At 41.3% G+C, this 13451-nt stretch overlaps 1 protein-coding gene across 1 annotated transcript in view; it reads left to right on the top strand.

Moving 5' to 3' along the window:
• The window catches only part of pdlim4 (PDZ and LIM domain 4), a 61987-nt gene that overhangs the window by 23484 nt on the left and 25052 nt on the right, over nt 1-13451 (top strand). The window contains exon 3 of the mRNA XM_084073638.1: nt 2595-2676. Coding sequence (XP_083929764.1) covers nt 2595-2676 — 82 coding nt within the window. The remainder of the gene's footprint in view (nt 1-2594; nt 2677-13451) is intronic.

Raw genomic sequence — 13451 nt, 5'->3', positions numbered from 1 at the left:
GGAGCACACGGATATAAAGCAATTAAATTGTTTTATTAAAACCTCAAAAATTCTGCTGAAGACGCGCCAAAATAACTTGATTGCCTTATATCAGTGTGCTTCATTGCTGTACTTTGGTTTGGACTGAACCTCTGAAGTTTCTCAGAGAGGGAGAGAGAGGATGATGAATGTGAAGCAGCAGTTGGTCAGAGCTGAGCAGCAGTGTTCATATGTCTCCCAGACCATATTCTTAGCGAGTAATCCCTCACACACTGACTCAATATTGGAGGACCCGCTAAAGCGACTAATGCAAAAACAACAACCCATTGTCCGTGATGTAATGATGCACAACAGACTGAGTCTGGACAGTCCTTAGCTCCGGCCCATTAACATGACATATTTACATCAGAATTAGAACCACGTTGTTCGCCAAGCACAATAAAGGTTCGTGAATTGGTCTTACAGTAGCAACAGTGAGCATATTTGTAGTATATACAGACGTATATGGTAAATGGACAAAAGGACCTCATAATTAGCACAACAGGATAGGTCCAAAACATAATGTTATAGTATATGAATAAATGTATATGTCATATCAAATATATGTCAGGTAGTTTGCTGTTAACCAAGGCATCCTACAACAATTTAAACTACTTAATCACTATAGTCTTTATACTTTATGAATTTCTTGAAATATATATTTTTTATAATGACATTCCTAAAATAGGGACGTCAAGGTTAAGTTGAACTCTCTCTCTCTCTCTCTCTCTCTCTCTCTCTCTCTCTCTCTCTGCCTCTCATAGTTTCCACTGTGAGAAACAGTGTCCTCATCTCCATTATTGCTGTACAGATGTACTGTCCGTTCCATGGCTCTTTGTCCTGCACTTTCCCCCCAAAATGTCACTTCAAATTGGCCATTCAGGACCGAACTTTCACTCGCTTCAATGAGGCACTTGTGCCACGGTCACCATCGGAAACAAAACTATCAACAACAGCGGGGACATCCGAGGGTTGGAGAAATGGGGGCGGGGGGGGGGGGGGGGGGGGGGGGGTTGGGCATGGGGGATCCCATTAGCAAGGCATCGTCCCACGCCCAGGCAGTTGCGCGTCCGTCAGACACTCGGCGCCTTGATACCAACACCTCCATGTCTCATATCTGAAACATTGCCTCAGAGCGACCAACGCTCTGCCAGCTGCAGGCCCATGACCTCACCTCTAAAGACGTTAAGTTTCCACCAGTAGAGCGCGCGCGCACACACACACACACACACACACACACACACACACACACACACACACACACACACACACACACACACCACAACACAGACCTCTTTGTTGTCATCCCTTTGCGGTTAGGGGTCTTTAGGTCTCAGTGGATGGAGGTGTGAATGAATGAGTGGGTGAACACAGCGAGATGAATGAAGGGAAACTCACCACACACGAACACTCGCATACACATGCACACACACACGCACGCGCGCACACACACACACGCGCACACACACATACATACATACATACACACACACACACACACACACACACACACACACACACACACACACACACACACACACACTCACTACATCCTTTCGTCTCTCAGTAGGTCGGGTGTGATGTCATGTCGTAATCCTTTTCATATAGTTGGATTCTTTACTACTTAATGGTGAATACCATGGCGACCGGAGCCACATGGTGTATATGCCCACAAAGTATTCAGACAACAGTAATGCTCTCTTCATGATAGACCGCAATGGATTCAACATACCAAGCAGACTTACAGTAAATCACACCGTACAGTGTAATGCATTCAAGGAAAAATGACCTGCAGTATTTTACGAGCCTGAGGATTGTATTACCTAGATCCACCAAAGCACTTTATTCAGCTGCTTCTTAAATGGAAGCAATAAATTGTGTGCGCCACTGTTTGATATGCATGCACTAGAAGACTACTAAGAAAGATAACCAGGCAGGTACTACTGTACAGTACATCTTTATTACTGTGGATCTATCAGACATTTTGTTTTCCTATTAAAAGTAAAATAGACTTGAGCCAATTACTGGTAATCTTAAAAAAGATATGACTCAGTGCTATCAAACTTTCCCAAAGAGTTTGTGAGTTGATTTGGCAGCAATATGAGATGACTTTATCTTTATTCTAGTAGCTGGAATGCAGCTTTAGTCCCCTCCTAATGTTAAGGCCTGCCAACACATATTATGTGTAAACTGGAGATATACTGTAATAAGGTTTGTTTTGGAGGACAGAAGACAGGTTCTTTCCACAAACCCACACCGCAACCTGGCGCGTTATGAGCTTGTAGATTTTTTCTTTTTGACATTTTTGAGTAAAAATAACATTTGACTTAATGACAAGCCCCAAATAAGGACACCAGGGTTAAAGTGGTTAAGTCACATTAAGAAGATTAAAATAAATGGCAAATTCATTTTTAACTTTTTACTGAAACACAGATCCAGCATTAAAGAGAGTTTCAAACACACTAGATGTGTTCTAGAAAAGCTTTTAGCAAACAATGATGTATCATGTTCAGATAGACTTGCCCCTTGGGTATGATGACATGGATATTTATTTGTTTTCTTGTATTGTCTTTCAGGTCAGGATCAGGTGAGAGAGTGTGGTCGCCAACAGTTAGTGAAGACGGCAAGACAAGCCCCTACATGGAGCCAGACTCTCAGGTAAGCACTGTTTACTCCAAGTGATCCTGTTTACTCCAAGTGATCCTGTTTACTCCATGTGATCCTGTTTACTCCAAATGATCCTATTTATTCTCCGGCGTCAAGTTCACATACAGTACAGCAGAAAGAAACATACACTGACTGCAAAGTTCTGTACATTGACGAGCTGAATCTGAGCTGTGTCCAACAGGAATCCATGTCTCATGACTAGCTCAGACTGCAAAACAGTGAGATGCCACTGCCATTCTTCTGAGCAATATTTGTTCTATTGGTTTGACCCAACCAGTTAATCATAACAGTTCAGGTTAATGATAGCCCCATCTCAGTTTTTTTTCTTCCCCCAAAATATTCTCTAATTTTACCCAAATTTTGCTTGGGTTCTGGTTAAACGTCTTAAGAATGTTGAAAGGTCTATAGATGTCTATGGGAAATACAGTCCTGTGTTAAGTATGCAGCACACAGGGGTGCCGTACATTGATCCAAGAGTTGGTTTGCTACATGATGGTGTAGACATGATTTATGCAAGACTCGATTAAGACTTGCATTTAATACTTCCGACTGTTACTACCTACTGCTGCTGCCTGCTACACTGTCCAAAAGAAAAAGATACTTCACTCGAAGAGCATTATTGCACTGGACTTGATTTAGGCCAGCATTTTTCTTCTACTATAAACTCCTGCTACTTACCACACTGGCCAAAGAAAAGATTATTTGACGTTTGTTGGGGTGAAACTAATGGCAGTGTAATTTATCCTTTGTATGATTTACATTGGATTTTAGACAAACTATTTAGACTAGCATTCACAGCTTTCAAATATGATCCACTGCTGCATAATATATTAAGCAGGAATTCATAGCTGGTAACTCAGCTGAGCAGCTTAAACTGAAAACTAAAACTAGGTGAGTAAAATCATTATAGTTATCTGAAATAAAAAACAAAACAAACAATAAATAAACTAATTCAAATTATATTGTGTGCTTACAAAACTAACAACTAAAAAAAAAGAAAAGAAAAGATACAGATGTTTTAAGTTTTTCTTTGTTAATTTGTTCAAATTGTGAAACACATCAAGCATGTGGACTAGGCATTGTGGCATATGGATGTTTACAGGGATGTCTACATGACTGTAAATCAATTGTCATCACAAAGTGTTGTGTTTAGTTACACAACACCTACTCTGAACATGAACTCGCCCCTGACAAATACTGAAACTGAAACTAATACTATAAATAATAAAAACGAAACTAAAACAAAACATTTAAATAATAACAACTAAACTGAAACCAGCAAACACACTCGTGAAACTAACTGGAACTACACAGAACTTTCTGGGGGTGATAATTTAGGGTGAGGTTGTTGATCAGCTATTTTCAAATCCATTTTGTGTAGAGGGAAATACCAGCAAACTAAAGGCAAAATACAAAACTAAAAATATAGCTGCAAGCAGCAATAATACGGGGCCAGTGAATAGAGAGAGAGAGAGACATGGAAACGGAATAGATTGAAGAGAGAGAGAGTGACATGGAAACAATAGATTGATGAGAGAGAGAGATGGAAACATAATGGTTTGATTGGACATCTCAACCTACTGCCATTAACAGGATTCAAACTCTCAACCTTCAGACTAATAGGCTGCAACACTACCATAGTGCTGTAGCTTTGTCCAGGCTGATATTGTCTGTTGAAGATCATAAACTCTTGCCTTCTTTCATGAACCAAGCCCCTGTTTCACTAACACTAAGATCACTCGTTCACAAACCATTTACCAATGAATAAATTGTACATCTCCTCAGAACCAAAACTAGTGAAAGTAGCCGATCTACAAGCTCACAAACCATGAAAAGTTGTGAGATTGTAGATCAGCTATTTTCAGAATGAAGTATGTCATACGTTGAAAAAACGTACTCTCAAATAAGCATTTCAGGTTATCTTTACCATTTGCACATGTATTCATTGATACAGTCATGTTGTTTGCAATTCAACTTAAATTAAGTCTGCATCAAGTGAGGCTTGAACTGGCTACCTTGAGTTTGTGAGGCATTCATTTAAGGGAGACGCCATTGGCCAACAGACAAGTAACTGTGAAAAAGGAGATCACACAGATGATACAGTTTCACGCAAATAGCTGAAAAATCCTGGGTTTAAGTGTTTTTCAAACTGCTCAAAATTGCAGAAAATCTAAGGGCGGAGCTTAATGGTCAAAGCGATAGATGTGTTCCTCATGAGTCAAGGCACAAGTGTAAGCAAGTTTCACGACTTTCGGCCAAACGAGGCATGACTTTTGCCTGTTTAAAGTTTGAATTTTCAAAAAATTGCTATAGCGCCCCCCTTTGGCCAATTGGAGTGAGATTGGTTTCAGTAATATTTGGAATGACTCTCTACATTACTGCAACGTTTCAAAGAAATGTGAGTCTTGCATGTATGTTTTAGGCACAGATGAATAATTTTCATAAAACTGTAATAGTTCAAATCTATCTCCTCCTGGGATTTTTGAGCAATCTGCACGAAATTTTTAACACTTGAACTTTGGACCACTGCCTACAAAAATTTCCAACGAGATTGTGAGGCATTCATTTAAGGGAGACGCCATTGGCCCAACAGGCAAGTAACTGTGAAAAAGGAGATCACACAGATGATACAGTTTCACGCAAATAGCTGAAAAATCCTGGGTTTAAGTGTTTTTCAAACTGCTCAAAATTGCGGACAATCTAAGGGCGGAGCTTACTGGTCAAAGCGATAGATGTGTTCCTCATGAGTCAAGGCACATGTGTCCAACAGGCGAATATTCTTTTCAGCCCAACCCAGCTGAGGTGGTCATATATAGGACGCAGGGGGGCAATCCCAGGTGAAAAACCTCACCCATTAACATCTCAACCTATTGCCATTGACAGGAATCAAACTCTCGACCTTTGGATTCACAGGCTGAGACACTACCTATAGGGCTATAGCTTTGTCCAGGCTGAGGTCATCTGTTGAAGATAAAAGTGAACCAGTGAAAGCAGCCGATCTACAAGCTCAGAAACATGTTGCTATCTGAAAAGTTTTGAGATTGTAGATCGGTTATTTTCACAATGAAGTTTGTCATACATTAAAAAAACATACTCTCTCCAAGAAGCATTTCATCATTACCTTTAACAGTTGCACATGTATTCAATGATACAGTCATGTTGTTTGCAATTCAACTTAAATTAAGTCTGCATCAAGTGAGGCTTGAACTGGCGACCCTGAGATTGTGAGGCCTTCATTTAAGGGAGACGCCATTGGCCCAACAATGGCGTCTCCAAAAATCCTGGGTTTAAGTGTTTTTCAAACTGCTCAAAATTGCGGACAATCTAAGGGCGGAGCTTACTGGTCAAAGCGATAGATGTGTTCCTCATGAGTCAAGGCACATGTGTAAGCAAGTTTCACGGCTTTCGGCCAAACAAGGCATGACTTATGCCTGTTTAAAGTATGCCTTTTCAAAAAATTGCTATAGCGCCCCCTTTTGGCCAATTGGAGTCAGATTGGTTTCAGTGATATTTGGAATGACCCTGTACATTTCTGCCAAGTTTCAAAGAAATGTGAGTATGCATGAATGTTTTAGGCACAGATGAATAATTTTCATAAAACTGTAATAGTTAAAATCTATCTCCTCCTGGGATTTTTGAGCAATCTGCACGAAACATTTTACACATGAACTTTGGACCACTGCCTACAAAAATTTCCAACGGATTTTCCATAAGTGAAAAAATGCAGAAGTTAGGAGCCAATGACTGTTTTTCATATAATTCAAAATGGTGGGCGATCTAAAGGTCAGAGGTCAAAAGTCAGACCACGAAAGTTGTCGGGCATGAAGAGACGCATGTGTGTATCGAAGTTTCATGGTTGTAGGTCAAACAGGGCATGAGTTGTACCTGTTCAAAGTTGGCACTTTCAATTGAGTGCTATAGCGCCACCCTTTGACGAATGAGTGTGAGAATTATTTCTTGGTAGTTTTTCATGAGCATCTACCATATGGCCGAGTTTCGTAAAAAGCGTATGCACGGTTAAGCCAGAACTGGCAAAAACAAGTATTTTTCAAACTGCTCAAAATTGCGGAAAATCTAAGGGCGGAGCTTAATGGTCAAATCGATACGTGTGTTCCTCATGAGTCAAGGCACATGTGTAAGCAAGTTTCACGACTTTCGGCCAAACGAGGCATGACTTATGCCTGTTTAAAGTCTGCCTTTTCAAAAAATTGCTATAGCGCCCCCTTTTGGCCAATTGGAGTAAGATTGGTTTCAGTGATATTTGGAATGACCCTCTACATTTCTGCAAAGTTTCAAAGAAATGTGAGTCTGCATGTATGTTTTAGGCACAGATGAATAATTTTCATAAAACTGTAATAGTTAAAATCTATCTCCTCCTGGGATTTTTGAGCAATCTGCACGAAACGTTTCACACTTGAACTTTGGACCACTTTCTACAAAAATTTCCAACGGATTTTCCATAAGTGAAAAAATGCAGAAGTTAGGAGCCAATGACTGCTTTTCATATAATTCAAAATGGTGGGAGATCTAAAGGTCAGAGGTCAAAAGTCAGAGTGTGAAAGTTGTTCAGCATGAGGAGACGCATATGTGTATCCAAGTTTCATGGCTGTAGGTCAAACAGGGCATGAGTTGTACCTGTTCAAAGTTGGCATTTTTCAATTGAGTGCTATAGCGCCACCTTTTGACAAATGAGTGTGAGAATTATTTCTTGATCGTTTTTCATGACCATCTACCATATGGCCGAGTTTCGTAAAAAGCGACTGCACGGTTCAGCCAGAACTGCGAAAAGTGGCAGAAGAAGAAGTGACAGAATAATGCGAATAACAATACGTGTCCAGAGCAGAGCTCTGGCCCCGTAAATATAGCTGCAAGCAGCGATAATACGGGGCCAGTGAATAGAGAGAGAGAGAGAGACATGGAAACGGAATAGATTGAAGAGAGAGAGAGTGACATGGAAACAATAGATTGATGAGAGAGAGAGATGGAAACATAATGGTTTGATTGGACATCTCAACCTACTGCCATTAACAGGATTCGAACTCTTAACCTTCAGACTAATAGGCTGCAACACTACCTATAGTGCTATAGCTTTGTCCAGGCTGATATTGTCTGTTGAAGATCATAAACTCTCGCCTTCTTTCATGAACCAAGCCCCTGTTTCACTAACACTAAGATCACTTGTTCACAAACCATTTACCAATGAAGAAATTGTACATCACCTCAGAACCAAAACTAGTGAAAGTAGCCGATCTACAAGCTCACAAACCATGAAAAGTTGTGAGATTGTAGATCAACTATTTTCAGAATGAAGTATGTCATACGTTGAAAAAACGTACTCTCAAATAAGCATTTCAGGTTATCTTTACCATTTGCACATGTATTCATTGATACAGTCATGTTGTTTGCAATTCAACTTTAATTAAGTCTGCATCAAGTGAGGCTTGAACTGGCGACTTCGAGATTGTGAGGCATTCATTTAAGGGAGACGCCATTGGCCCAACAGGCAAGTAACTGTGAAAAAGGAGATCACACAGATGATACAGTTTCACGCAAATAGCTGAAAAATCCTGGGTTTAAGTGTTTTTCAAACTGCTCAAAATTGCGGACAATCTAAGGGCGGAGCTTACTGGTCAAAGCGATAGATGTGTTCCTCATGAGTCAAGGCACATGTGTCCAACAGGCGAATATTCTTTTCAGCCCAACCCAGCTGAGGTGGTCATATATAGGACGCAGGGGGGCAATCCCAGGTGAAAAACCTCACCCATTAACATCTCAACCTATTGCCATTGACAGGAATCAAACTCTCGACCTTTGGATTCACAGGCTGAGACACTACCTATAGGGCTATAGCTTTGTCCAGGCTGAGGTCATCTGTTGAAGATAAAAGTGAACCAGTGAAAGCAGCCGATCTACAAGCTCAGAAACATGTTGCTATCTGAAAAGTTTTGAGATTGTAGATCGGTTATTTTCACAATGAAGTTTGTCATACATTAAAAAAACATACTCTCTCCAAGAAGCATTTCATCATTACCTTTAACAGTTGCACATGTATTCAATGTTTGCAATTCAACTTAAATTAAGTCTGCATCAAGTGAGGCTTGAACTGGCGACCCTGAGATTGTGAGGCCTTCATTTAAGGGAGACGCCATTGGCCCAACAGATAAGTAACTGTGAAAAAGGAGATCACACAGATGATACAGTTTCACGCAAATAGCTGAAAAATCCTGGGTTTAAGTGTTTTTCAAACTGCTCAAAATTGCGGACAATCTAAGGGCGGAGCTTACTGGTCAAAGCGATAGATGTGTTCCTCATGAGTCAAGGCACATGTGTAAGCAAGTTTCACGGCTTTCGGCCAAACAAGGCATGACTTATGCCTGTTTAAAGTATGCCTTTTCAAAAAATTGCTATAGCGCCCCCTTTTGGCCAATTGGAGTCAGATTGGTTTCAGTGATATTTGGAATGACCCTGTACATTTCTGCCAAGTTTCAAAGAAATGTGAGTCTGCATGAATGTTTTAGGCACAAATGAATAATTTTCATAAAACTGTAATAGTTAAAATCTATCTCCTCCTGGGATTTTTGAGCAATCTGCACGAAACATTTTACACATGAACTTTGGACCACTGCCTACAAAAATTTCCAACGGATTTTCCATAAGTGAAAAAATGCAGAAGTTAGGAGCCAATGACTGTTTTTCATATAATTCAAAATGGTGGGCGATCTAAAGGTCAGAGGTCAAAAGTCAGACCACGAAAGTTGTCGGGCATGAAGAGACGCATGTGTGTATCGAAGTTTCATGGTTGTAGGTCAAACAGGGCATGAGTTGTACCTGTTCAAAGTTGGCACTTTCAATTGAGTGCTATAGCGCCACCCTTTGACGAATGAGTGTGAGAATTATTTCTTGGTAGTTTTTCATGAGCATCTACCATATGGCCGAGTTTCGTAAAAAGCGTATGCACGGTTAAGCCAGAACTGGCAAAAACAAGTATTTTTCAAACTGCTCAAAATTGCGGAAAATCTAAGGGCGGAGCTTAATGGTCAAATCGATACGTGTGTTCCTCATGAGTCAAGGCACATGTGTAAGCAAGTTTCACGACTTTCGGCCAAACGAGGCATGACTTATGCCTGTTTAAAGTCTGCCTTTTCAAAAAATTGCTATAGCGCCCCCTTTTGGCCAATTGGAGTAAGATTGGTTTCAGTGATATTTGGAATGACCCTCTACATTTCTGCAAAGTTTCAAAGAAATGTGAGTCTGCATGTATGTTTTAGGCACAGATGAATAATTTTCATAAAACTGTAATAGTTAAAATCTATCTCCTCCTGGGATTTTTGAGCAATCTGCACGAAACGTTTCACACTTGAACTTTGGACCACTTTCTACAAAAATTTCCAACGGATTTTCCATAAGTGAAAAAATGCAGAAGTTAGGATCCAATGACTGCTTTTCATATAATTCAAAATGGTGGGAGATCTAAAGGTCAGAGGTCAAAAGTCAGAGTGTGAAAGTTGTTCAGCATGAGGAGACGCATATGTGTATCCAAGTTTCATGGCTGTAGGTCAAACAGGGCATGAGTTGTACCTGTTAGAAGTTGGCATTTTTCAATTGAGTGCTATAGCGCCACCTTTTGACAAATGAGTGTGAGAATTATTTCTTGATCGTTTTTCATGACCATCTACCATATGGCCGAGTTTCGTAAAAAGCGACTGCACGGTTCAGCCAGAACTGCGAAAAGTGGCAGAAGAAGAAGTGACAGAATAATGCGAATAACAATACGTGTCCAGAGCAGAGCTCTGGCCCCGTAATAACTCCTGGGTTGTTTTCAACTAGATTTTATTTTAGACTAGCAATCTACTACTTAGATGACTCATTTGTAGCCTGGGTGTGATATCTGCGGCCTCTGTTTATCTCACAAGAAGCATCCATGGCAACAAGCAAAATAATTTGCGGTTCCGCTATCGTTCACATGGTTTTGAATGAGATAATGCGTCCCACTGTTCGCTGTAGTGGTTTTGAAATAGTGTCTTGATTGTTCTCCAATCGTACAAGCTGCCAAACGGATATTCAAGGCAAGATGAGCTCTTGCACTTGATCTCCTCCAACTTTCCCAGTGTTGGCAGGCAGACAGGGCCGTAAACAGGGAAGAGGAGGTGTGTTTGTGTGCGTGTGTGTGTGTGTGTGTGTGTGTGTGTGTGTGTGTGTGTGTGTGTGTGTGTGTGTGTGTGTGTGTGTGTGTGTGTGTGTGTGTGTGTGTGTGTGTGTGTGTGTGTGTGTGTGTGTGTGCTGTACATGCACGTGTGTGTGCGGGTGTGCATGCCGTGAACCGATGTACATTCACATGCCGTGTGTTTATTTGCATGTGGGATTTCTTTACATTTGCTTGTGTGCGTGTGTCATTTTTGTTTGTGTACTGTGTGCGCGTGCGTATAACACCCCGCTGTGCACTCAAATGTGCACAGAATCTGAGGGATAAGTGTAATTGAAACAGCCACACAATGAGCATACTGTGACCCAGACATGTGACAGAAACCATTTGTCATGTATTGTGTCCCTTTAGCTGTGGCGCGAGGCCTGCTCTCCATGTCTCAGTGTACTGCACTGTGGGCTTATTTTCATGGGGACGAATGGGCAAACAAATTCCTGAAATGAACCCTATCTGTCATTTCACCAATGGCTGTATGATGCCATACAAGGCAGACAGTCAAGTATTGTGTTACCCACAGAAAAATAATAGTGCCAACTCCCAACTGGAACCAAACTGGTTCTTCAAAGTAAGATAGAAGATAGAATAACCATTTTTTGTTATTCTAAAGCAGGGGTCCTCAACAACAAATCTTGAAGGTCCACATTTTTGAATAAGGCTAGGGTTCGCACATGCACGCACGGATTCGGGCACTTTTTCCCCCGTTTTTTGTTACTTTATTTCGGTTTTAGGGTTAGGGGTAGGTTAGGGTTATAGTTATTAAAAAAATATATATATATATTAGTGATGCGCGGGTTGACCCGTAACCCGCGGGACCCGCGGGTCAACCCGCGGCGCGGGTGGGTCAAATCAGAATTTCGGAGAATTTTATGCAGGCTGCGGGTGAGCGGGTCAGCCGCTCTCACACGCAAAAAAATAAATAAAATCAGATGCTCTTGTTTTGTCTTTATTCCTAATAAGAATAAGAATAATAACAATAAAACAGTTCGAATACACTTGGGGATTATTTTCTAACCATGATTTTACAGAATAAAAAAAAAATCGCGGGTCGCGGGGCGGGTTAATCCATAGATTTATATATGGGTTCGCGGGGCGGGTTGAGGCGGGTTGGGTTCCGTCGCGGGGCGGGGCGGGTCATGAAAAAACCCGACCCGCGCATCACTAATATATATATATAATTTTCCCAGGGTCCGCAGAGAGGTGTCCCGCGGTCCGGTCATGGACCGCGGTCTGCCTGTTGAGTACCCCTGTTCTAAAGGTTCTCCAATCTCTAGTCCAGCGGTTCTCAAACTGTGGGACCTAAAGTGGGGTCGCACCGCCAGAAGGTGCCGTTGCGGCATTGGCGATCAAAAACAGAATAAATATTTTTTATCAAGAAACGGTAAAAAAAAAGTGAGGTAGTCAGTCGCGGGGGGGGGGGGGGGGGGTCTGTAGATTGTAGATCTGTTTTTTTTGGTGAATGTTCACAAAAAATGGGATGCGAGGGTTTAAGTGGGTAGAGGTGCCTCAAAGAACCATAACAAAATTGACAAAAAGGTTAGCTAGAACCATATGAGGAATGTGAAGAAGTATTGAGTAAATTAAATGGTCCTTTAGTAGGAGATGGATCTTCATAGAACCATAGAACCTTTTAAAACCATTTAAGAACTATTATTTTCTGTGTGTACCCACTCAGATTGAAAGGAGTTGGGCATATGCATGGAAAAAGAAAAACGAGTTGAGCAGTTCATGAGCTACCCTTACAATGAGATGGTCTGTCTATATTCCTTTGGTAGTTCTCATGATCAGATAATGCAGTGATATATGACTCACTAGCATTGTATGTTATAGCATTTCATTGTAGTGTGCGGACAGAATACTTGTGGAAATGACAAACAGGCGAACTTGAATTTATGGCTTGGATCCTCGTCCATGTTGGAGAAGCCTCTTGGAGTAGTTTATTGCTACTCAGTGATGTAATAATCATGTACACATTGGCTGTGATACAATGTGTAAATCCATCCAGTGATGTATGAGGTGAAAGGTCCCAATGTTTTTAGTCTTCTCTGTGTTTTAGTTCAGTCCCGTGAGAGTCCCGGGGAGACCCTGTATGTGTATCACTGTCTCAGTGGCTCATGGTCTTGCTTTGATTAACATGAGGAAATACTGAACAATGTGAGTTGGAACAACTATTTATACAAACAGAGACACGCATGATAGGACCACTTTGCGTGTGGGTAAGAATGGCAAATTGCTGTATCTCATGCTATTCCTGTGTGCTTTCTCTCTGCTACCCCCCCCCCCCTTGCTGTCTGTCTCTCTATCCATCTGCTTCTCTCTCCCCTCAACTCTTTTTTCTCTGCCATCTTGTTCAGCTCTGTTGTCCCTGTCTGTCTCTCTCTCGCTCCCTCTCTGTCTACTACCCTGCCCACTCTCTGCTTCTCTGTCCATCTGCTTCTGTCTCCCCTCCTGTTTATCTCTTCGTCATCTCTCCGTCCAGTCTAAAATATCTCTTGTGGTCTCGGTCTCCCTTTTAAAGTGTAGAAGTCCCTTGCGGCGTCTCCTTTTGTAATGTGAAACTGGACCG

Source organism: Gymnoscopelus microlampas (assembly GCF_963454915.1).
Source record: "Gymnoscopelus microlampas genome assembly, chromosome: 12".
Classification (NCBI taxonomy): domain Eukaryota; kingdom Metazoa; phylum Chordata; class Actinopteri; order Myctophiformes; family Myctophidae; genus Gymnoscopelus; species Gymnoscopelus microlampas.
The sequence above is the reverse complement of the archived record's forward strand: the minus strand, read 5'-3'. Positions and strand labels throughout refer to the sequence as shown.